Source organism: Aspergillus novofumigatus, assembly GCF_002847465.1.
Source record: "Aspergillus novofumigatus IBT 16806 chromosome Unknown P174scaffold_1, whole genome shotgun sequence".
NCBI lineage: Eukaryota > Fungi > Ascomycota > Eurotiomycetes > Eurotiales > Aspergillaceae > Aspergillus > Aspergillus novofumigatus.
In genome coordinates, this window is record NW_020194274.1 from 31,640 (window position 1) to 56,702 (window position 25,063).

The window sequence follows — 25,063 nt, forward strand, 5'->3', positions numbered from 1 at the left end:
CAGCCAGTAAATATTCCGAATTAATATTTCATGTTTAGATAGACTAGACACTAGGCTATCAAGTGATACTAATATTTCTAGAAAAATCCTAGAACTTAGTGATTTCTAAGTAAAATAGTGAGGGTTAGTTAACCTAAACAGGCTAAACTAATAAAACTGCAAAAACCATAACCAACAGGCTTAACTGAACTTTGAGTCAGTTTTGCCCTAGGGAAACTGAAACCAGTGTAATTCCGAGGCTAGGCACCGAACCCGCACCGCAGCGAGTTCGTGAGGGTTGGATTTAATTTAAATGGATTGGTTATTGTCAACCAATCAGAGGTAATAGCGTTTGTATGGTAAACGCATATACGCGGAATATCAAGGGAAGAAGGTCTGATTCTTCTAATCTACGATCTCGTGCTAGGATTTATAGTCAGGGAAAACGCAATAAGAACAAATGAGAACGACTGGGCGAGTTGAATCTATTTCCCGCGATCTGATTGGTCGAATCAGAATTCAAGATGATTCTGTAAATCCTCTACCAGATTCGGTGGCCGCTGGCTGACAGTTATGCAGCTCCAAGGAGAAGTTGAGAACCCAGCCTAATCCGCGAAAATAACAACCCTAGTCTGATATCAACTATTAAGATCAGTGTAGAGGGAATAAGATAACTAGTATTACCTAAGCAAGGAGAACTAGTTAATCACTAAGTTATAGGATACTTAGCGACTTGCAGAGATAAATACAGTATTCCATGTAGCATAGCGCTTTAGTGCATACGGCGGCATTATGGGCCGCCGTAGCCCTTAACAGTGATGGTAAGTATATGGATTAATGTGCAGAATTGATTTCTGTCCTATTGATTGAGGCCTTCCATAGTAGTAATGATTGACAACGCGTCGCCTCATTGTATCACAGTGGAGAGATTATGCTGGAAACCTGGTTGCCAAATAACCCAATGCTGTAATCCGGAATTGTCGCCCATGAGTAACCACGCTCATCATGAGGATACACTTTCTTACTCAGGAGCAGAACATACCAGCAATGGGCATAATATTAGATTTGCCAACGGGTCCTAGAGCATAAGGAGTACTGCTGAAGATAATGCATCATTACTTTCCAGTAATCAGCCCACTCTCACTACTTCTGCAGGTATCCAGGAATCCTGCCTACTATAATACTTTATTGAGGAAGTATCTCCCTGGGTACAAGATATTACTCTCACTATGCAATGCAACACGTACTAACCTCCCTACTTTAATCGCTATGATGATCAGCGGCATTTCTAGTTAGTTATTCCCTGTTGGGCTCAGCACCGCCCGACTCTTTGATATGCTATGTTTGCAGTATCAGCCTGACACTTGTGTCAACTGCCTCAATACAGGACACGCTGCGGGATTCTATATGGTGGGCAGTTACTCCTCCACCTACGAACGTCCAGTGCTGTTGAATATATGCTCAAATGCATCCCTGGTCTGGCCGAGTTCCCTAACATCCAGGACCCGACACACCAAGAGAACATCATCGCTGCTGCCGTCATTCTACGTCAGAACGAGGAGATGGAAGAAGAGACCGGCAAAGGCAGAGGCAAAATCGAAGCTGAGTATTACGATGACGAACGCGTCAACTTTCTGGCTGCCACTCAGAGGATCATTGACTCTATGATCGCCTCTCGGCTCGACCATTCACTTGCTACGGCCGCATATTGGATTGTCACTCGGAAAGAGATTTATCATGCATTGACAAGGGAGACGGTTCCCGCATTTAGGATTCGATTCTGACCGTTGGCGTAATGCTTCAATCGCCAACAATATGATTGTTCGTCGGTAAAGTCGCCGAGTGGCGCTGGGGGCAAAAGCGCCCTGATGGATGGAGTAAGTATGCTTTATCTTCTCAGTAGAGGATTTCTTTTTTTGATCACTAGAATTACAGCACAACTCAAGCTGCATGAACAGAAACTGGTTCATGAATCGCTTGGTCAAACGGAACCTATTCTTGAACTCAAGGCAGATCGAGCTAAAGGCCAGATATTTCCGACGGTCTGGTACAGCTTCAATGTCCAGGCGACGGCAGTACAGCATTTCCAACAGGCTCAAATGATCTTGACTGCTGGGAATTTGCAACTTGCGTAAGCTGATATCGAGAAGAAAGATGGCTTTGTTCAGTAGCTGACTGTGTTTAGAAAAGCAAATCGTGCGGCTCATCACGAAGCAGAGGCTCAAGTTTGATCAATCATCCTCAATCTCTGCGCTATCGCTTTGAATCGCCTACAAGTGCAACCCTGCCTGGCAAACGCAGTCATTGCTATCACTCTGTACGGCGCTTACTTTACTGATCATGAGGAGCGCGAGGCATTAGTTGGTATCATCAACCGGACAAGAGACTTACATGCGTGGCAGATGAAAAAGCCATATCAGACTCTGCTACGACGAGGGGAAGCGGCCGACAGTGCAGAGATATGAGACCTAAAGCATGATAGTTCATTCTCAAGAGCTTGAATAGCCAAGAAGATCTAACTCACTTACTCAATAGATTAGAAGCGTCTAAGGTAGGTTCTACTAGTAAAGTGGCCTGTAGGTGGATAGAGAGGGTATTTAAGAAGGTAGTCAAGAGGACAAGGAAGAGGGTAGGAAAGAAGAATATTTTAGGTCTGTATAACTGTGTGAATGATTAAGAGGCGCTCTTAGTCTTAGGCCCTCTTTACATAGGATAACCGTGTAACAAGGTCGCTCCTTATACATAACCTAGTAACAATTTTAGTCTAATTCCATGTTCCCCCGTTGTGAGCAGGCCGGAGGTACCCTGCTCAAGGGGTTCCCTAGGGATTCTTTAGGCTTCAGAGAATCTGTATCCTGCTGAGATATCACCTGCGAAAGGTCTCCACCCTTTGGCAACTAACTTTCACGGGATACCGCCAAAATTGACTACTCACAGGGAATACTCAAGCTAAGAGAGAGTCATCCTTATGGACACTCATCACTTAATTACTCCGATTTCCTTCTACCTGAACGCTGAGGAGAGAACGAGAACCCATGGTGTGACAGTATGTACACGGAGTGGTGGGGCAATTTTTGTGATGCCGTCTAGTAAAAAGTAGTGCAATTGCCTTTTCCTAATCATTCCCTTTGGGCCTTAGCAGCGTTGAGATATCGCTGTATTTTTCCCTGTGGGAGCCTTGCCCAATCGCCTGTAAGCTTTGAGCAAAGACTATGGTGGTTGTCGAAAGGACTCTTGACGGCCCCGCCGCCACCTCCGGCATGCTTAGGCGAGCCCCTGTGCATTCGTACGGACTTGCAGTGCGTTTCTCTGTTTCGGATTGTTCTGATGTACCGCTCGCTGGTTTGGGATGGTCTGGTGAGCGTCGCTGTGGTGCAGGAGGCACCTTGACAGCCTTGATTAACTTCCTAAGGATAGCATATTCGAGCTTCAGCTTGATGCTATACACCAACGCCTTGAAGGTGGTTTGCACGGAATACAGTCCGGCATATTGCGTGCCAACCACGGAGGCGTCCAGAAGAATAATAATCACATTGATGATGAGGAGTTCATGCAAGATGTACCGATAACGGTTTCCATCAGTATACCTTAGGAACTTCAATGTACCCCAGATATATACTGCGGATAGGAATGTCTCTTGGATACAGAATCCAACCAGTTGTACTCTTTCAAGAACATTGTATGCCTTGACAAAAACGATAGGATGGCTTGGTGCATTAGTGCCGAATGCAACCACCGCAGTCGGTATATGGAATATTATTGCATCAAAGATGATCAAGTAGAGGATGCCGCGTAGGAATTGTTGATTCAACAGAATCAGATGGAGTCGTGACCACAGGACCATTGATTGACCTGTCACCATGCAACACCAACCGATGGTCACCAGGGTGTGTGTTCCGAGATAATTATGACGGACAATGTTGAAGAACTTCAGGAATAAACCGAGGCCATATGGGATAATACCGGTTGATGCGACAAGAAGACTCCAGAAGTAAGCGCCCCTCCACCGTTTGAACGTTGTAAAACAAAGAACAATGAGCTCTATCGCATTGTACCAAGCCAATCCGATGAAGGTCGCAAAGAGGACTTCATCTAGACACCGCCGGCTAGTATAGACACCTCCAGAGAGGCCGTTGTTGCTGCCAGGCATGGTAAGCGACCACGTCTCTTGTCTGTTATAGGGGAATGATCACTCTCAAAGTGGTATCGGGCTCGGAATTGAGAGAACAGGCGGGTGATAAGTCTTGCACACCACCATGTAGCACTGAATATAATCGTCATGGTCCTAAAGTCTTCGATGCTTGGTGGCGGATTTAAGTTCAAGAGAAACATGGTTGGTCCAGAACCAGAGCCTGAGGGAGCGCCTCCCACAGGCAAAACCAAAACGCCTGTCTGGCTGAGCTATAGGATGCAATGCAATCTGTTTTCTCTTTCCTTGTGGTAATATTCCACCAACCGAGACAGTGCAACTGATACTTATGCGTGGCTCGCATGATTGAGATATTGCGGAAGGCTTACAGAACTGCGACCTCCGACCCCATTGCTCGGATATTTCAAAGAGGTGCTTAGCACACATAAAATCACTCGGCTCCCACGGCCCGTGAGGACTGTAAATTTCCCAACGGCTCAAAACTGACCCTAAACCGGCTGGGAAAGGACTTGCTCCCGGGCGAGGCATTCAATAATGCTTCAGTACATAGGCGGACTTTTGTGCAGAGCTACAAGAGTTCAGCGATATGAAGGGTTCAATTGGAGTAAAGTGTCTAAGTTTGGGGCCAATGCCGTGACCATAACTCCCTCACCAATTAAATTCTTAAGATCCGTTGCCTATCCGCCACCTTGGCTTGCGGCGCGAGAGGACCACTTTAGCCAGGATCATTCCGTGCTCTGGAGGAAACCAAAAAAGAGAGTAGCCCAGATCTGGCCCAGATCACACTTCCAACATAGACTGACAGACCAAAAGCTTAAATAGCTACTGTTTTCGCCACACTATCAGCCGACATCCATCGAGGGTTTAACAAAACTGGCTCTTTATGTGCTAGGGCGAATTTCGATCTCTACAACCACGCTCCGACTCTCCTACCTAGATGCACTCTCTAACCAACTCCTAGCGTGTGGACATTCATGTCGAATTCCACCGCGTCGGACAGCGACCATGGGCTCACAGAGGGTATCTACACTAGCAGAGCATGTCTTGAGTCTGTCCTTGTCTCTGTTTTCACCACTATTGCCTCCTACAACATCATCGAGCTCCTGATTCTCTGCTTTACCAGATTCAAACGGAGGGACGTTTACTTTTGGACCTTGCTAGTTGCAACCCTTGGAATCATTCCCTATAATCTTGGCCTGATCCTCAAACTTTCTAACGTCGTCCACAACAATAACATCTCATTAACGTTTGCGAGCATTGGATGGTATTGCATGGTGACCGGCCAGTCTATGGTGCTATGGTCACGACTCCACCTCCTGATTCAGAGTCAAAAGGTGCTGCATGGTACTTTGTGCATGATCGTCGTCGATGCTTTTGTACTCCATATCCCTACCACAGTGCTTGCCTTTGGCGCCAATGCACCGAGCCGTCCCCGGGCATTCGTGAAGGGGTATGAAATTATGGAAAGGGTACAGTTGATCGGATTCTTTGCTCAGGAGGCTCTGCTATCAGTTTTATACATCTGCAAAACAGTTGAGTTTCTCAAGACTCATGTCAGAAATCGTTACTGGGGTATACTGCATCAACTGCTGGTTATCAACATCCTTATCATCCTGATGGATGCTTCATTCGTTGCAGTTCAGTACTCAGGGTTTTACGCAATCCAAGTCACTCTAAAGGGCCTGGTTTATAGCGTCAAGCTGAAGCTGGAGTATGCCATTCTGGGCAAGCTCGTCAAGGCTGTCAATGCACAACGCAAGGCCGCCGGATCGTACTGCGACACAGATCGCACAGACAAGTCCTCCATGCCATAATCATGTTCAAAGCACCGGGCCGTTAACTCTTTACGCTGGCGATTCTTACCACTGCCTTACGGGCACCACCAGTGCTGACGCTGCACCGAAAGTCTCTTGATATCAAGATGGAGATTAATTCAGAACCGGATGAGTGGGGCAGGAAGAGGAAAGCAATTAAAGGACAGTGACTAGGAGAACGGCGATAGGACCGACGTGCTGGACACGCTGGGGATGTGGCAGATTTCTGAAAAGACATGTCGATGTGACCAGTTTTATGCATAACACTAGAGCTGTTAATGAAGGCAAGATGGAAGAAGGAAGATGGAAGATGGAAGTTGGAAGTTGGAAGCTATCATATGATCTCATTAATAGAGCATGCAGGGATACTACTCACTTTGACTAGCTTCACAATCAAACTGTTCCACCTCTGGCTTTTTGTCTACTATACCAACTTCCAGCAAACAGTAACATGTTCATAGCAAAGGCTTATAAAGTTAAAGAAGCTCTTTTAGTTAAGTTAATCCTTTAATTCTTTAAGTTTAGTAGAATAAGGCTCTTCTAATTAATATTAGTTTATAGTTTTCTTTCATATTTAGCTATCTTTAAGTAATTACTAATTAGCTTTAGTTAAATAAGTAATTAATTTAATACTATTATTTACCTTAGATAATACTAATTTGTAGATTAGGGCATTAGGTTAATCATTCTAGACGCATCATAATAAAATGGACTAAGTAGTACCCTTAGTTAGAGGTTGGGGCAACAGGCGTGGGCGGACACAGTGGTTGGATTTGGAATTGGGGGTTCCAAGGCGCCATGCTGGGACGCTTCAGACAGCCATGAGAGCCTTCTCATAACAAGTCTTATGTTGTAAATTTTCCATATATAAAGGATCAAATTTACTACATGCTACATCAACATAAAGTCAGAGCTTTTTATCCCAGTCTGATCACAATTTTGAACCTGGTGCTTTCTCTTTGTTATCTGATGATCTTTGTGCCTTAGTGCTTGTATAATGATCATTTCCACTGGTACTACCTGTCTCCGACCCTGTATAGATCTGTTGGGGCCGCCATATTGCCGGGGGCCGACCTATGTTGAAATCAGTGAGTCCTCTTCTTCGACGGGAATACAATGTATGAGCTGTGAACTTACCAGCAGACTCCCTCCACTGGGCCAGAACGCCAGGGCTTCGTGAAACAATCACCAATGAGGTAATTAGATCTGTAGGAATGCCCCTGGACAAGGACCACACTGCATTAGCAGGGATTACTTCTTTAATGTTGGATACTCAGAGCAAAGAAAGGACATACAGTGCAGTGTAGACAAAGCTACCATACAGATCAGCATTCGCAAAAATTTTGCGAGCAGTGAAGTAATCATCGCTGCTAGCAATGCGGTCGATCTCGAATGCGACCTGAAGGAGCGGGTCCAACTCATTTACAGGGACCTCACGCGTGAGGTCATGAAGAATCTCCTTGATCGCCTCTGCACGTGGGTCCGTCCCTTTGTAGATTCGATGCCCGTATCCAAACAATCGACACTCTTTCCGTTTGACTTTTGCAATGAGCTCTGGGACCTGATAGGCTGTCCCGACCTCTCGCATGACACTGTAGGCAGTGTCGATCGCCCCACCGTGTAGGGGCCCATACCCCGCCGCGACACCCGCGATAAATGAGGAGATTGGATCGGCTTGGGTCGATGCCACGTGCAGGAAAGCGGCGGTTGAGCATGTCATCTCATGGTCTGCGTACAGAATCCATAGCCGCTGGAGAGTGGCGATAATAGTAGCGGCAGGCACTCTCGAGTTCTCTGCAAGGCCGCTCATGTGTACAATGTTCTCGATCATACTTGCGCTGGGGTCCGCTGATTTTAGGGGCGTCCAGTTTTGTGACAGGCGATCAGGGAGACTGTTACAGTAACCACAGCAAGGATGCGCACGACCTGCTCGTCCACTAGCTTCATGTCATTCCCATAGAGGTTGCGTCCTACGTACGAGGGTACCAGGTGAGGTCGGTCGGCTGCGAAGGCGCTGAGAGCCGCTATAAAGATGACTACTGATGGAGAATCCCGTCTGCGGAAGCATCAGATTCGTCAACTGAGGCCAGAACGACGAATATAGTAAGGGGAAGAGTCCTACGGGAAGCTGGTAACAACGTCCTCAACTACTTGAGGGACGAAGCACTCCTCTGCAATGCATCTCTGAAGGTGCTGGAGTTGTTCTTGAGACGGCAGTGTTCCCCAGATGAGGAGATAGATAATCTCTTCGAAAGTCTTCCCCTCAAGTGCATTAATTGTGTGGCCTCGGTAGCATAGTAAGCCACTTTTTCCGTTGCTGTAATGGCAAATTCGACAGGTCAGTTAGACATGATAGTGAGTTGTTAGGAGCAGGGAACAAGCACATGTAAGTAATGTTGGATTCCTTCACCGCGGTATTCCGAAACCCAGGGTCAAAGACGCGAAGTCCTTCCTTGGAATGTTGGCTTGCATTTTGACTGTCATCAGCAGTGATCTGTCGAAAACTGAGGGCATGCACCGCATTGCGGTAGATTGGAAAGGTGTATTTGGCTCCTGTACGACTGTCCTTCACGGAGAGGAAGCCTTCCGTCTTCTGATCCCCATTATCTGCAGGAATGGCAGGCTGCGGCCAGTTATGTCGATCGGCGTCATCCATAACCAGAAAATGATAAAATAAAATAAGATAAACCCCATTAAATCGCCATTGCAATCTCCAGGCTGTGCTTGTGCGCTGGTTATATACCTCACAACATGCAATTGAACTGCGCATTATAGTCAATGACATCAGGAACTTGTGTAAGACCACTGCTTCCGTTTGCATCTCAAATATGTCACAAACAGACGTCATTCCTGCGCCAGCGCGGTAAGTAGTAGTACTTGTGTTGTACAATGGCTTGATCATATCTATTAGATCTGGTATTCTGATTAACGTTGTCCGCTTCCTCCCATTGTGAAACGAGAGGAAGCAGCTCATAGAGAAACTATACGATATGGCTCCTAACCATTTAGTAGTTGTTGGTTGTGTGCCCCTATATATAAACATATAAAACTATATTATCTATACATCATTTGTGTTAATCTACTAAAAAAGTAAGGGATCAGATAAAGGTTCCTTAACGAGCGTGTGGGTAAAGATGGGGTAAACAGGATATTTTGCGTTGAATAATATGCGTGTCTCAAGCGTCTGAGGTTTCGTTCCCTGCCTTCTGTTTGTGTCTTGGACAGAAAGCGTTTATCAAAAAAAAATCAGCCGTAAGGATATAAAACAGGGTTCTAGTTATAAATATAGTTGTCAACGACCCTAATCAGTACTAGGACTAGTTCAGACCCTGTAGTTTCCAGCACTACAAGTACACGTCTGAATTTAATCCTCTGTTTCTTTGCAAGGAGAACTTTATAGTTGAATCCACTGGCATAGGGGCCACTACTCTTGAGTGCCAGGCTAGCCCGCTCTATTCAGGAACGGAGTGCGACAAATGCAGCACGGTGTCAACTGTTGCTGGCAAAGTTGCTAATGCCCAGGTTATATTCTTCCTGCATGCGGACTCGTGGTCCTCCTACCATGATAAGACAGGAACGATCTATATTTTTCGCCAGCTATGCTCTATAAAAGCTATAGCAGGAAAGATATAGTGATGGCGACTGTGATATCCTGCATGTCCTTGAAAGTGAGAGGTTAGCAGATGCACCACCACTGAAATATATTAAGGGCCTTAACTAACTGTTCTACACAGCCTTACTTTACTAAGCCATAGAGTAGCATGCTATGATTATGAAGCATTAATTTCTGTGCTCCTTGAAGCATGGTGCCCTTTACCAGTCCTTGATGTCCCGGACTAATTAGAGTTGCATAAGTGTATAGCAGGGAGTAATCTTGGTAAGCTTTGCCTTGCTACTTTGTTCTCCTGTTTTAGTGTTGATTGCTGGAAACAGTTGACTAATTGCATCTGTGACTGACTAGTAGACCTTCGGATGGTTAAGCATGTTAACGAGGCTTCCCATTTTGTGGGATTGTGGGAGACTGTCACAGGCTCGGTGGGTAGCATTGGTATGGAGGGAGAAGAACCATTAGAAAGAAGATTTAGACATATTTCGTTGTCTGCTGTATTGAGTAGAAAGCACTCAGAATACAGTTCAGCCGACCTTTCGGAAAAGTTCAGCTAGTGCCAAGATAGCTGAGACAGTGAATGAGACAAGCCTAGATCACATAACTAATCTCCACTTTAAAGGTCAGCTGACCTCCTTACAGTAACTTACCTTCTTACATATCTCTCATCTCCCCCCCCGCCCCCCCCTTACAATTTTTTTTTTGATTAACTAGTTATTACTTAGTTAATAACTAGTCTATTCTCCTTCTCTCTCTCCCTGCTATTCTCATTATCACTTCCCTTCTTCCTAAAAGATCAGTCTTCTACTTTCTAAATACTCTCACCTTCATTTCACAATTCTAGCAACGCACCTAGTTCCTAACTACTTAGGAACTAGTTAGTAAATCTCACTATTACCTTACCTTTACCTCACAATTCTAGCAGATAACTAGTTTATAACTAGTTCATAACTAGTTTACATTCACAATAGCATTTATTAAGAAGTTAGTAAGTACTACTCTAACTATTTAACTAGTTTATAACTAGTTCTGGATAAGTTAGAATGCTAACTAAACTATAGAACACATATCTCTAGTACCTTAAGCTGGGGCCAGACAAGCTTACCCTCCCAGCATACACTAAAGATGTAAGTCATCCTTCTGACTAGTTACTAACTAGTTACTAACTAGTTAATAGGAGGATAATTTCATCATCCTTTTTACTAGAGAGGTGTTCTGCTGAGTTCTAAACTATCTAAAGGCTATAGTATGTATACACCTATCTTTTACATAGACTAGTTACTAACTAGTTCTTTTTAGGAGGTGTACTCTTTATTAAATAATCTAAAGAAGCATATTTCAAAGTTGCATACCATATATAAGATTAAGAAGGGTACTAGTGGTCCTCCCTTAATTACAGAGTAGCAAGAGGTAATTAGTAAGTCTATTCCTAATTAGTTCCTGACTAGTTACTAACTAGTTATAGCTTAGTACCAAAAGCTTTATAATAACTATATCAACCCACCTAATAACACATCTAAGCTCCCTCCCCTCCCTAAGAAGAAGGATGGAACTATAAGTACTCCCTATTTACTAGTTCTTAACTAGTTCTAGACTAGTTACTAACTAGTTAGGTCCATATTAAAAACATAAAGACCATATGTAAGGACATGGGTGTTACTATTCCTTACACCAACTATAAGGAGTGTAAGTTAGGTAAAAGTAAGTTTTACTATTCCTCTCACCTAGTCACTAACTAGTTACTAACTAGTTCTTAGAATGCTGTTCTGACGCCTCTTATAACTAGTGTGGAAATTTTGACTTCTTTACTAAGGAAGAAGGAGAGGAGGAGGAAGCTAAGAAGGAAGAGGGTGAGGAGAGCACTCTTAGTAAAATTAAGGCTAGTGATAAGGAGGCTAAGGAAGAAACTAACTAGTTCTAAACTAGTTCTAAACTAGTTATAAACTAGTTAGCGACAAGGCATCTCTAGTTTTTCTTTTAGTTATGAGGAGTTATTAGTAACTGGGTCAACTAGTATTCTAGTATGCTTTTTCTAAAAAAAGACTAGTTATTAATGAGTTAATAACTAGTCTAGCTTACTACTAGGAGAATGGAACTATCTTTTTAAATATTCTAAACCTAAAGTCATCTTTCTTAAAGCCTGATATATGTCTGTAAGGTATAGATAATATATAATAAGAGTAACTAGTTCATAACTAGTTATGACCTGGTTAACATATATATATATATATTTACTATAAAAGTATGAACTAGTTCTTAACTAGTCCATATCTACCCTATGCAAGGACTAGAATAATTATTATAAGTATATATAATTTATTAGACAAGTTCCTAACTAGTTAAGAACTAGTACCAGGCTGTTCCTGGCCTAAAATAGCAACCTCTTTTTGCCAGATCTCAACCTGTAGTAACCTTTCTCTAAGCTGAACACAATTTACCTCTAGCTAAATCTATCTTTCTTCAAGTTAAAGACACCTTTTAAGCTATTAAAGCTTACATTCTTCAACCTCTAACTGAGCCTGCTATATCTATAAATTCTGGACTTGTAAATTAGAAGTAGCTGTTTGCTGTAGTAGCCTAAGATAGAAAGGTAACTAGTTAGTAACTAGTCCAGAACTAGTTAATATAGGGACTTACAGTGATTATGTACTTCTATAATATATTAGTAAGTATTAGTAATAGTATCTCTATAAAACTCACCCTGGTGGACTTGATGATGGGATACCTAGGTAAGGAGTTGGAGATCTAAGAAAGGTTAATATAGAGTAGTTACTAACTAGTTAGTAACTAGTTACTAAATATACTCAGATAGAGACTCTGAGTATAGCCTAGTATTAGAAGGGTTAGAAAGAGTACTTTATAGTATAGAAAGGATAGATTTATATACCTTCTTGGGGTTGGTCGACACGGTAATTAGGGAGTTAATGTTCTAGAGAAGTTAGAAAAGATATAAGCTAACTAGTTTAGAACCAGTCCTTAACTAGTTATACTTACCATAATCTTAAGCATGAGGTTAGTATTCTACTATAAGAGCTACCTCTTCTTCCTCTATAAGAGGGTATTGCACCAGAGGAGTTTAACTCAAAGAGAATATTATCAGGATCTCTAATATTCCCTTCATTCCAGCGCTTCAGCTTCTGACTGTCTAGGGGATGTTAGCAACTAGTTGCTAACTAGTTAAGGACTAGTTCATACTCTGCCAGGTAATATTATTCTAGTATCATATTACTATATCATCTGATTGATATGAATGATGGGTACCATAGGCCATTCATGCCTAATACTAATTAATATCATGCTGATTAAGGATATAGGATCTAATATAGTTAGTTAAGTATAATAAGCTAGTTACTAACTAGTTATAAACTAGTCTATAACTTACCCCTTTACTGCCCCTAATAGTGACTCATGAACCCCTATAAAATAAGATTTATAGTGGCTCTGCTCAACAGCATTAGTAATATTTCAAATCTGTTCAAAGAACTCAGGAGGCATTAATAAGCAGGCTTTATTTAAGCCAGCTGCAATAATATAATAGTATTTATACTTAGCCCAACCTGCAATCTCTGGTGATTCATGCTCTAGAACTAGTTAGTAACTAGTTTAGTATAACTAGTTTAGAACTAGTTCTCACCTTGAAGAAGGTTAATAAGCTAATAGTATTCAGCTTCTATTTCACAATTAAGAAGGCTTCTCATCCTTATAAAGGTAGTATAAGAAGGATGCCCTAGCTCATTCATATCTCTAGCTATTCTAAGTAGTCTTAAAATAGTTCATAGAAAGTGCACATAACAGAGAATTAAAATATTCTTTAATTACTATTGCCATGGTTAGTGAGCATTATTAATAGAGGCAAGGTAACGCCCAAGGCCTAGGATCTATTAGTAACTAGTTAGTAACTAGTATATAACTAGTTATACTTACCTAACATCTGCTTACCACACATATCAACCACAATACCCTTAAACCCACTATTATGAAGATAGTGGAAGTTTACTAGCTTCTAGGTAATTTTACCTATTAAGCTAAATACTTATTTAAATAAAAGTTGATAGCTTTGGGCTGTTTCCTGGTTGATAAACACTTATAAGAGTGTAAGACTTAACTAGTTAGTAACTAGTCAGTAACTAGTTAGAACTAGTCTACTTACTCTTTCTATGTTTAGGAAGAAAGGTTGTAAAGATCACCTTATTAAACTCTCCCTTAATCCTTTTATAGGATATATTAATTTCAAAGCTGCTAAGAGAGCTTAGGATCTGAATCTGCTAATTAAATCCACAGATAACCATGGTATAATCATCCTGGGTATATACCCTCCAGATATAATTCTAGTGACTAGTTAATAACCAGTTAATAAATAGTTAGGGACTAGTTGCCTACCTTAATCTCTAGCCTATGATCCATTTCATATAGAATACCATTAATATTCCAACCACAAGGATAAAGAAGGGCTTTTTCCTTAGTAATAATAGCTGCAAATCAGTCCTGATTTACAAAGCTATTATGAATTTGAGAAAGGGTCTGGCCATTATACTACTAATAGAACTATAAAAGTAGAGGGCTCTAAAGAAAGGTACCTATAACTAGTTAGTAACTAGTCCCTATTTCTTATGCCTATTTTAAGTAAACTAGTCTATAACTAGTACATAACTAGTTAACTTACTTAAAGTAAGATCTGGATTCTATATTTACCTAATCAGATCCAGAATCCCATCTATAATAAGCTATGGTGGCTTATTTAGTGGAGGTAGTAGATAAGTATAAATACTAGTTAAGAGAAAGATAGCATAAGGGCATGCCTGAAGGTCCTCTGGAATATATATTCTAAACCAAACATTATAGGCCATTTTCTGCATCTTTCCAGCTCCCTGTGGATGGATAACCCCTAAGGAAATATCAGTTTAGTAGACTAGTCAGTAACTAGTTAGTAACTAGTCTTTAAGTAGTAGTAACTTACCACATAGTAGTTAATAGGTTAGGTTTTATTCAATAACTCCACATAATCTAGGCTGCTGATTAGAGCCATTATATCTAAGAAGCTCTCTCAGGCAATTCAGATTAATATTCACTGCCCTATTTATAAGGCTCATATAGAAATGACCTTGACAGGGATTTCTAGAATTTAAATAGACAAGATAAGGCATTTCAGCTCAGGTGATTAACTAGACTAGTTAGTAACTAGTTCCTAACTAGTCTAATCTATAGAATATACTAACCTAAGTATCACTTAGTCTTAATACTAGCTAACATGTTGTTATTTATTAAAGGCAGGCATCACCTAGATTAAATCACTATTTAATACTATAGAACATCCTAGGAGCTAGTTAGCAACTAGTCTATAACTAGTTAGGAACTAATCCTTACCTATATACAGCTCACTCTTAGGTGCTAATTCAGAATCAGTAATTCTAGAGCATATCTCTAATATTTGCTCTAGAATAGGTAGTGAAACCCAAGTATGATGAATATTCTTTAGTTCTAGTAATAAATATTCACATACTTTTACCCCTATATAATAATAAACATATTTTTTAACATTGCACTCTAGGAGTGGTAAAAAGGTTATTTAATATAAGCCCTCCTATTAATAAGCATATTGTATCTAGACTAGTTAGTAACTAGTTAAGAACTAGTTTAGAACTAGTACATACATCATGCAATGATTTCTCAAAGGTTTCCAAGTTCCAGCCATGACTTTTTATAATATAAGTATAGCCATTTTCATCAGATCTTGGATATTCTAGTAAATAATCACTATACTTAATAAATTAAGCAGTATTTCCAGGCCTTTTCCCTCCATTAGTAATAAGGATAATTAGTATAGGCTATAAACTAGTTAGTAACTAGTTATGAACTAGTTAAACACTAATCTTCATACCACCTCATCTAGATTACTACTTGCAGTATTATAACCATATAAAATTACTTTATCAACTTCATTTAATAATTCATCATACTCTGATTCAGGTGTAAGAGATGATAAATTAATAAGAGAATTAATTACTATTTAATCATTCTTAAGATAATGAAAGTTATCTAAGGATGACATTATGAACTAGTTTAGAACTAGTTAAGGCTATAAGATATAGTGAAATTATTACAGAACATGAAATTAGATTTAGATATAAAAGGTCGGATGAGCTTTTATATTTATGTTATATAGGTCGGCTGACCCACTTTGGTTAGCCGAACTCCTTAGTAAAGGTCGGCTGACCTGTAGTCACGAAAGCACTTTGGTCCATACACAAAGTTTAGGAATCTGCAGTTCAGAGAAACATTCCTGATCTCACTAAATACAACATCAGTGAGATTTGACGGCTCATAGATACCCAATAGTGTAGTAGCGTTTGAGTCTCCAATCTAACATTGTTATTGATTCACAACTTCAGCGAGACGTCGAGCAACGGAACCATAGTCACTCCAAGCTGAAATCAATTTTACCACCTCTGCACGCCCGTTCATCAACCCACATCCACCATGGGCAGTAACGATCCACTCCTCCGCATGCCCCAGATCTGTCTGGAGGCGTCAAGAAAAGTCGGCATGCCATCTCCAGCAACCAGCGCATCTTACGAAGATAGGAAGCGCAGCGAGAATGCCTTTTGCTCGACCTTCGTCCTAGGAGGAGAGCACGTACTCCCATACTTTTTGAAGTCCATGTGCCCGCACCTCATCTGGTTCCCAATACATTCATGGGATCACTGAAGGAGCTTCATGTCGCACTTCCGGCTGCCTTGACAAATATTGTGCAGAGATGGGTTGAATCTGTGATCAAAATCAACTGAGGGTCAACGGACATGAAGCCTTTGATTTTCGCCGTATGACTTGACCCATCCTTGACAGTTTTAAGGCTATACACTATCTTTTATCACACTTAAAACGCACGTCGGTTAAATACGGTCATATGTTACATCTTCACGCATTTACGGCAATACCATAAACATGGGCAGCATTTACCAGGCGCCTGAACATCTGCAAATTTGCTGGTCAGCCACAGACAATGTAGGACAGCCGTTGTCGGTGATGCTGGCCAAAGACGAAGATCGACATCGCGATCGAAAAGATTATCAGGCGATATACCAATCAACGCCACGGCCTGGATGCGATTGTAGCCAGGAGACCCTTTCGCCTCATCTAATATTAGCTGACTGACCGAAGTCTTGTTCTGCGGTTGAAAACTTTCCACGAGGCTCTAGTTAGAGCTGTGGTGAATATCGTGGACAGATGGTGGGAAGATATTAGTGCCAACTTCCCAGCCTGAATGCCTTTGGAGCATCCTGTGGAGGCTGTTTTACAGGTCAGTAATGTCAAATCTTGTTCCTCTCAGGGCACTAGATGACAGGTGATGCAGTGGATTGATGAGCAGAGCCGCATGAAGCAACTGTGGGCGTTTAGAGACTGCCTTGGCATTTGGAGGCCTGATTTCATATTGACAGGTGACGGCAGCGGTGCGGTTGGATTTCAACTGTGTGGGATAAACAGCCGTGTACCACTCAACGCGCTCATCAACAGCGCATACTAAAACGACATCATGTGGCAACTATTGGGAGCCGAATCGAGCTTAAAGCCAGCTGGTGACTTCAATGAGATGGTGGACAGTCTTGTCTGCCTTTTCGACGCTAGGTTGCCAATCCATCTTGTAAGGGGAAGGGACACAATTGACAGGCAAGAGTTTATCCACCTAGTCGAGAAGAAGACTGGGCTACGGCCAAGGTTTGTTGGGTTAGCGGACCTGCAGTTGGGACCGGATCCTTCTTCTGCGACAGGAAAGTCCCTTTGTTGCAAAAGTCCGGCCAGTAGGGAAGAAGGAGAAGAACTAGAGAAGGTTAAGCAGGTGGCTCTATTGCTCTTCCCTGATGAGTACTCTTTGCTGGCACAAGACTTGCTCCAACACTTAGCACCTATAGCGGCACATGATTTTCGTACTAGCCTACTAGCCAATGGCGATCGGTTCCTAGGCATTGTGTTACAGGAAATTGAGCACCTTGTAATCACCCACAAAGCCCTCACTCCCGACCAGGCTAGACTCCTCAAGGACTGCATCGTGCCTACCATACTACCAGGATCTCTGGAATTGGAGCAATGGATCGATCTTAGCACCCGAGCGGAGGTTACGAAGAACGATTATATTCTCAAGGCAGCCCGTCAAAGTCGCGGGATGGGTCATTTACTCGGAGAGGAAGTCTCTGAAGAGAAATGGAAGGTGATCATGGCCAGGATGGATGATCCAGGTATGCGCACGGGCACGACATGTTTTGTTCTGCAGCCTTACATACAACAGCCCACCTTTGATATTGTTGTGAATGATGATAAAGTCGAGCACGGTTTTCATATGATTGGTACATACTATACAGCTAATGGTCGCTTTCTTGGTCTAGGCCCTTGGCGCGCAGGAAGGGCAAAAATCTGCAACGTCCATGGTAGCGGGTGTGTGGGGCTATATTCTGTTACTCAGGCAGACACGGATTGATAACAAATACATAAGAAGCTGCTTGCATGCAGCTGCGTTTCTACGCCACGGGCAGTCGCGTCAGTCGACTGTGAACAAAGCTGGAGGGGCCGTGTCGGATCAGATGGCCAGAATTACAACAATTGATATTCGAGAGGAGAATTCCATCCATCCATTGCTTAAAACCGAATCTAACCGACAGCTAGATATCGACTAGGTAGGCATCTTCCCTTGGAAACCTGTATATCATCAATCAGACCCAGAGGAGGATCTATGTCGATATGGTTCTCTTCAAGCAATGGTAGTACTTTCTGGGATGTCATACACATCGCGGTGTAGGGACGATATAAATGGATAGTGAGAGGGAGAGAGAGATATGTGTACACTTTGACTTGTAGGAACCAACCAGCTATGAGGAATATATTTACCCCCTATCCGAGACATAAAGAAAGTTATGAACTTAATAGTATTAGGTTGTCACGACTAGCCCATCGATAAGGAAGTTCTACGGACAAAAAGCAGAATAAACAACATCTTCATTATTCTCAATTGCGTGAGGGAGGTTTTGCTATAATGAAAAGCAGATAATGGGTAACCACATCTCGTTTCTTACAAGATTAGCAATTCCTTAACACAGGAAGTGATCATGTCAGTAATCCCCTGGTAATCCTCTGTCATGGAAACTGAGGTGAAGTATGGGCCGATGCGCGGTATGGAGACGGTCTGGAAGCAATGGGAGTGATACGAAAGGCGGTCTGCGCAGTATTCAATTCAGATGCTATCCAAATGGGCTGGCAATGGGAAACTGCATGACCATCCCAGTCTGTGCAGCTGGAGATTATATGGGAAGTGACAGTCATTTCTAGGCTTCTACAATCATGCATCCGTTTTCAGAAACTGACGTCAAAATGTCAAAGCTGGTGATGCTTGCGACGTTACATCGAAGAGCACCAATAATGGTGTTTCTTCATAATTAACATATGAACACATTAATGAAGTCAGGTTTTGTCCTTCAGTGACTTCCCATCTACCCCTCTGCTCTCACAGACCCGAACATGGCACCCCTACTGCAGACGCATACCCCATCCCCCAAGACGATACATATCCTAGCAAATCTATCTCCGCGAGCAGGCTTTCAGGTCCCCTCAAATACTCCGGAAGCCTGGATGAATACGAATCATTTGATCTGACTTCCGCCATTGGCCGGGAGTTCTCGACACTGCAACTGAGCGAGATCTTACACGACGATGCCAAGATCCAGGATTTGGGCATCATAGGTCCGGATTTCTATTGTGATGAAAGTAAAATACAAGCACTAACATACAAGCAGTCTCCCAGCGTGGAGTGGTGTTCATGCGCAACCAGGACTTGAACATCGCTGACCAGAAGAACCTGGCGATCAAGATCGGGAAGCTGACAGGGAGACCCGAGGTATCTTATCTTCATAAACATCCTCTTTCGAACGGCAAACGCGGGCTTGCAGTAGACAAGGACGGAAAGGTCGATGATGAGGTGACCATTATGTCTTCTGAGCAGAATAAGAGGATGTATAGGGGTCGTTGTGGTCCTAGTACGAAGCGATTGGCTAGTGAGGGATGGCATTCAGAGTAAGTAGATCGTCTTATGGACCTGGCACAACTTCGTGATTTACAGAGGTGGCAGTATCACCTTTGAACCAGTGCCATCCGACTACGCCATCCTGAAAATCGTGACTCCTCCTCAGGACGCAGGAGGAGATACACTTTGGGCGTCTGGATATGAGGCCTACGACCGACTTTCCCCAGCATGGAAGAAATTCGCCGAGGGTTTGACGGCCACCCATTACCAACCTGCTTTCAATGATGCTGTCAGAGACCAGAATATGGAACTTATCACAGAGGATCGCGGCAATCCGGAGAACAGCGGAGTGGAATTCAAAGCCTCCCAGTCAGTATATCCACTTGCTTAAGTTCTTTTCTAGATTCCTCTCTGACTAAGGCTGTTACAGTCCCGTTGTGCGCACAAACCCGGTGACTGGGTAAGAGCATAACAATATGAGCCTCTTAAATTCGATGAATGAGAAATGGGCTGATCACTTGCAGATGGAAGAGTCTGTTTGCTGCTGGATTTCAGATCCGCGCAGGATGGATTGACCATGTGACAGAGTACGAAAGTGAGATGTTAAAGTCTTACTGTAGGATTCTCACATGATATTTATTAAGCAATGAATTGACTAAGCATGTTTTTTTGCATTCAGTTCTGAAATTAATTTCTGAGAACCATGACCTTCAGGTGCGATTTCGCTGGAGAGAAAACGATGTCGCCATATGGGACAAGTACGTATGAACCCATGCAACCCAATGTGAGCCAAATTTCTAACCCTCTACTAACCGCTCAGTGTTCCATACTGCAACTTAGTAAGTAGAATATGGTGGGAACAGTCATGTCAGCAATAACCTTCTGACAACGGTGACAGTGACTATAATGGTGCTCGGGTTGGAAACCGAGTGGTTTCTATTGGAGAGAGACCATTCTACGACCGAAATTCCGTTTCCCGTAGGGAAGCGCTTGGACTTGAGGTGTAGGGAACAGAATGGGCTTCGAATATTCAGCGAAATCTGTTCCATCTTCAATGTAACAGCGATGGGGTGGTCTAGTTTAGCTGCACGGGGCCAAGTCAGACCTCCGGACTTAGCATGTCGCTTCAGGTTAAATTGAAATTTCTGGAATGTACGAATTTCTCCAATGAGCCCGCCGAGTTTCTCCTACTTGAATCGACTACGACGATCGCAGGTAGTGGAACGGTCGCATCAAGCTGCCGAGAACGGAAAGTGAAGGCATCCGGATCCAGCGGTCGGAGTGCAAACCGGTAAAAGCGTCAACCCCGACGCTTTCTCTTCTCTCTAGGCTCAATATTGCTGCAAATCTGTTACATCGATATGAGTTACTAAAATGAATACCCCATCGCCGATCATCCTCGATTATACCCTCCACGATCTCTACACAGCCGATTCGGAAGATGGCCTGAACACTGTCCTGATCTACTACCCGTTACAGTTCGGGCACAACCATGAGGGTACATCGGCCAAGTTTACCTACGGGTACAAAGTGGAAGAAGAGGATGAAGACGCCACGTCGTCCTTGACGATGGCCGCCAACCTGGTACCACAGCGATACGCGTTCTCAGCCGGCAGGATGCCTCTGGTTATCCTGGACGTTATTGCACAAAGGAGATTGGACAACGAAAGCGAAGGGGGTCCTCAAGGTACGGATTCTGCGCCCGCCCACCATCTTGATATCTACCAAACGTTCGCCCAGCTACAGCCCGACCAGCGGCCAATCGTCAGTTTTGCAAACAACCCGGACAGTATAGAGTTAGACTTGGACGCGAGGATCGCCGTCCTAGTGCCCACCGACTGCCTGTCGCATTTACCACACCTTACCTGTCCGGAAACTCACTATGAGATCCTGTCAAAACGTGGGCTGGCTCTGTCGGGATTACCAACGCCGCCGTCTCGGGTCATTGACACCATTCTTGTCAACCACGAGGATCCCAGTCTACTTGCCATAGAGACTGCACGGATGACTGAGTCAATTGGGCAACGTCAGATCCCTTTCATGGTCAAATTACCCCAGTCGATTTCAGGGATGGGCACCTTTGCCGTGACCTCCGAAACCGACCGAACGCGGATAAAAGCCATGCTCACAACCCAGTTAGGGACCATGCTACGACAACTTAACCAAACGAACCGGCATCTTCATCCCTGCTCGTTGGTCTTGCAAGACTTTGTTGACGGACCGGTGGTGGCTCTATCATTGTTCGTCACCAAGACCGGCCAACCCATATTCATTGCCTGCTGTGAGCAACTATTCGATGACCACTCGCATTGGATCGGCGGGCGCATCTCGTACCGGCAGCAGGCAGGGTTTCGAAAGACGTTTTGCGCGCTCATGGGCAAAGTGGCTGCGTTCTTGCATCGCAAAGGGTATCATGGCCCGGCGGGCGTGGATATTGTCATCGATCAACACAGCGGGGAGCAGTTGGTTATTGATCTGAATGTTCGGGTTACTGGTACTTTTAATCTAGGGCCTCTCACGGGGCATTTCACTCGGCGTGGGCTGTTCGAGGCTGCTATGACTAGCGGGGATTTCTTTTGTACGCGAGATGCATTCGAGGAAGTCTTTTCGGAGGAAATTCGACAAGGCAGTTTGATTGTTAGTGGCTGGGTACATAACGAGTCACGGTCAAAAAGCTATGCTGCGATTACTATTGGGGCGAGAGATTATGATAGTTTGCAGGAGTACCTTGAGCGGGTTAGGGCTGTTGGTCTACAGAATTAGTTTGTGTGAATTCAACATTGCTCCTTTCATGCTCATCCGATTCCTGCTCCAAATCTGAGGTAAATGACCCCTATATACAGCTTCTATTACTATATTTCCGGCTGCATTATAAAGTCACAAGCTTCTGCGTCGCTTCAGGCATGATCGACCGCAGAAACTGTTCTAAACTCTCTACATCATCAATATCCGAAAGAAAAGCCAGATGCTGATCAGGCCGCAGCAAAGCCATGCACCCCTTGTCCCCAATACCAAAAGACGAGTACAGCCTCCCTCCGCCGGCATGATGGTAAGCTTCACCATCAGCCCAAACCCTGCCATAGTCTACACCGTCTTTTGTCCAAGGACGGAAGACCATCGGCAGGTCGTTCAGCTCGATGCTAAGTCTATCCGCACAGTGAATGAGATACACCCCGAGAGCCGGAAACCCGCGCCGCGCCACGGAGACCGGGTCATTCAACTTCTCGAAAGCTGAATCCGGGGAATTGAGGGCATTTGCGAGGTCTTCGACGCGGTGCTTCTGATCCGCTCCCGCAATGTCACCTCCAAAAACGATCAGATTCCATTGTCCCGTACTGGGGAGGATCTGCTGCAGATGGCATGCTTGCGAGTCGCTTTGGTTAAGGATCAGCACGCTAGGAATGCGCGCGCCGACTCGAAGATTCCGGGCCACAGATGGTCTGCTGCTGCAGGAGGCCACGCCTTTGGGCAAAGGCGCATCACAAACTGTTGCTGTAACGAGAGAATTAGGCTCGTAGATCACAGCGAGTCCCGACATTGAGGAATTCTCCTCCTCGAGCGCCCGCCTGTGGTCCTCGTCGAAGCCGCCATGTTGGGCCTCCGGATGCCCGTTCCGCTGGCTGCACATTCCTCGGCAGATCCGCTGGTCTAGTGCAATCAGTCTTTCGGCAACGGGCAGCCGTTCTTGTTGGTACGTCTCGAGGACACGTGGGTGCAATACACCCTTGATGACTGACGCGATTTTCCAGCCGAGATTAAACGTGTCTTGCATGCTGACGTTCATCCCTTGTCCTGCTTTCGGAGAATGCGTGTGGATGGCGTCTCCGGCAAGGAATATGCGGTTATATAGACCAATTTTTCGGCAGATGCGTTGGCCGACCTGGTTGTTGTTAACTGAGGTGGTTCAGGTACAGCGTCAAAGGAGCAAAAGAAGGGGTGAGCTGACGGTATATATCGTTGACCATTCAATGTGACTTGTTCTCATGGTATACGGCTGCATGATAGTTGCGACCTGCTCCATGAGGATGTCTGCGTTGCGTTCTGCACGATACCTGTCGGCTGCTTTGGGTGGAAGCTCGACATAAACGCGCACCAGCTTTCTTTCCCGTGGAATCATCATGAGAGTCCCATGATTTGACTTGATAATAAAACGTTTCCGGATGTCGGCTGGATGACCAGCTTGGATTAGCAATGTCGATGGCGATACTTGATCCGGCTGAGCTTACGAAAATTCGTCAAGGGGATAATATCCAGAACACCCCAAGAATCGTCGTAGCTTTCTCCCTCAAATCTCAACCCGAGCTGCTTCCTGAGCCAGCTATGAGCTCCATCGCAGCCCAGAATGTACTTGGCTTCGACCATTGTCCCTATTCCTACGTATCCGGAGTCATCCGATTGAGCCTCGCTGAGCTCACTGCTCGGAGTACCCACGCCATCAAACGGAGTCTTTGGGTTGGATGACACATTCTCCAGATTGACGCGGATCGGAAACGCATCATGGTCGTCGATCATCATGTAGTCGATCTCGAACGAAGTGGGGATTGTCTCCCGCTTCACTTCGACGTGCTTTCGAGCCCGCACATATTCCATGAGATATTCTTCTATTCGACCCTGGCTGAGCGTGGACTCATGGAACCGGGACCATCCGGGCTTGGAATTCGTGGTGACACTCTGCCTTTGCAGCTTACCATCGGCTGTGGCGCCCTGGACACGACAGGAGGTTGAGTTAGTGGAATTGCTATCGAAGACAACGTGGACGGTCGTACCCATAGTGCAATCTCCACGGTGTGGTTTGCTTGAGCCCAGACTTTATCCGCGAGGCCGAAACTGTCGAGGATTTCTAGCGTTCGACTCTCCAGTCCGTCCGCTCGACCGCATCGCGTCTGATGCGACTTCTGATCAATTATTATGGTGTTCACGCCCATCTGGGCCATCCAGGCGGCGGCTATCAACCTTTTCACCGGCAATTAGTCGCCGTCATTTATTTAGTTTCGGAAACGAAGGAGGAAGTTGATAGAGCAACATACCCGGACGGACCAGCCCCGACGATCAAGATGTCGGTCCGGACTGTATGGCCCATGGCGGCGTGATCAATTTCAGGGGTGTTTAGGGAACCAGAGAATGTAGACGTATGTTTTTGGCGAGCAACCAGAATGCAATTGAGTACATATTAGTACAGACGCGCGGTGAGGAAAAGGGGGCCCCATGGTCCGGCTAGTCTGGTCTGCGTCATGATCAAACACATTTTCATTTTTATGGCCCAATCGAGACTGCCAAATTTCCGCATTCAGAAGCACTGTTGGGACATACCGGTTGGCGACGAAGTGGTTTAGGGAATCCTAGGTAATCGCGGATAAAATGAGTTGGGTGGGGCCGCGTTACATTCAAAGCCCTAAGTTGATGGCGTCATGATCCGGGCGCAGAAGTGTTTCCATACTTATCCTCCCACTGCAGAGCTACTTCTTGCTAACTATTTATTAGGGAGACGCATGTCATCATCTGCGAAC

At 44.2% G+C, this 25,063-nt stretch overlaps 9 protein-coding genes across 9 annotated transcripts; 6 read left to right on the forward strand and 3 right to left on the reverse strand.

Annotated features, from left to right (window-relative positions):
• Positions 1-1,436: 1,436 nt before the first annotated feature.
• P174DRAFT_455676 (uncharacterized protein) lies at positions 1,437-2,114 on the forward strand (the record flags this gene model as incomplete). The annotated part of the gene is made up of 3 exons (XM_024829346.1): positions 1,437-1,736; positions 1,841-1,856; positions 1,915-2,114. 3 exons carry the CDS (start codon positions 1,437-1,439, stop codon positions 2,112-2,114), a joined length of 516 nt encoding a protein of 171 aa, XP_024686465.1.
• Positions 2,115-3,364: 1,250 nt separating this feature from the next.
• P174DRAFT_332797 (uncharacterized protein) lies at positions 3,365-4,063 on the reverse strand (the record flags this gene model as incomplete). Its single annotated transcript, XM_024821673.1, has 1 exon — positions 3,365-4,063. A coding segment is annotated over one exon (699 nt), but the record flags the coding sequence as incomplete, so codon positions are not given.
• Positions 4,064-5,057: 994 nt separating this feature from the next.
• Positions 5,058-6,260, forward strand: P174DRAFT_398359 (uncharacterized protein). Its single transcript, XM_024823832.1, has one exon. The coding sequence runs from the start codon at positions 5,104-5,106 to the stop codon at positions 5,941-5,943; it is 840 nt and encodes a 279-aa protein (XP_024686467.1). The 5' UTR covers positions 5,058-5,103; the 3' UTR covers positions 5,944-6,260.
• Positions 6,261-6,865: 605 nt separating this feature from the next.
• P174DRAFT_465364 (citrate synthase) lies at positions 6,866-8,599 on the reverse strand (the record flags this gene model as incomplete). The annotated part of the gene is made up of 6 exons (XM_024830539.1): positions 6,866-7,017; positions 7,081-7,163; positions 7,239-7,791; positions 7,821-7,999; positions 8,066-8,260; positions 8,328-8,599. The coding sequence occupies 6 exons, from the start codon at positions 8,597-8,599 to the stop codon at positions 6,875-6,877; spliced, it is 1,425 nt and encodes a 474-aa protein (XP_024686468.1). The 3' UTR covers positions 6,866-6,874.
• A 7,775-nt stretch (positions 8,600-16,374) lies between these two features.
• On the forward strand, positions 16,375-16,919 carry P174DRAFT_107 (uncharacterized protein). Its single transcript, XM_024820997.1, has 2 exons — positions 16,375-16,847; positions 16,902-16,919. Exon 1 carries the CDS (start codon positions 16,493-16,495, stop codon positions 16,700-16,702), a length of 210 nt encoding a protein of 69 aa, XP_024686469.1. The 5' UTR covers positions 16,375-16,492; the 3' UTR covers positions 16,703-16,847; positions 16,902-16,919.
• Positions 16,896-18,443, forward strand: P174DRAFT_465376 (uncharacterized protein; the record flags this gene model as incomplete). The annotated part of the gene is made up of 2 exons (XM_024830540.1): positions 16,896-17,034; positions 17,101-18,443. 2 exons carry the CDS (start codon positions 16,896-16,898, stop codon positions 18,018-18,020), a joined length of 1,059 nt encoding a protein of 352 aa, XP_024686470.1. The 3' UTR covers positions 18,021-18,443.
• A 464-nt stretch (positions 18,444-18,907) lies between these two features.
• P174DRAFT_508278 (TauD/TfdA dioxygenase family protein) lies at positions 18,908-20,704 on the forward strand (the record flags this gene model as incomplete). Its single annotated transcript, XM_024831442.1, has 8 exons — positions 18,908-18,933; positions 19,047-19,276; positions 19,330-19,606; positions 19,662-19,925; positions 19,987-20,016; positions 20,081-20,172; positions 20,236-20,314; positions 20,455-20,704. The coding sequence occupies 8 exons, from the start codon at positions 18,908-18,910 to the stop codon at positions 20,561-20,563; spliced, it is 1,107 nt and encodes a 368-aa protein (XP_024686471.1). The 3' UTR covers positions 20,564-20,704.
• Positions 20,705-20,930: 226 nt separating this feature from the next.
• Positions 20,931-22,319, forward strand: P174DRAFT_426236 (putative solid-state culture specific protein; the record flags this gene model as incomplete). Its single annotated transcript, XM_024825367.1, has 1 exon — positions 20,931-22,319. One exon carries the CDS (start codon positions 20,931-20,933, stop codon positions 22,317-22,319), a length of 1,389 nt encoding a protein of 462 aa, XP_024686472.1.
• Positions 22,320-22,425: 106 nt separating this feature from the next.
• On the reverse strand, positions 22,426-24,636 carry P174DRAFT_361361 (putative FAD monooxygenase; the record flags this gene model as incomplete). Its single annotated transcript, XM_024821776.1, has 5 exons — positions 22,426-23,436; positions 23,503-23,723; positions 23,783-24,260; positions 24,323-24,509; positions 24,584-24,636. The coding sequence occupies 5 exons, from the start codon at positions 24,634-24,636 to the stop codon at positions 22,426-22,428; spliced, it is 1,950 nt and encodes a 649-aa protein (XP_024686473.1).
• Positions 24,637-25,063: the final 427 nt, after the last annotated feature.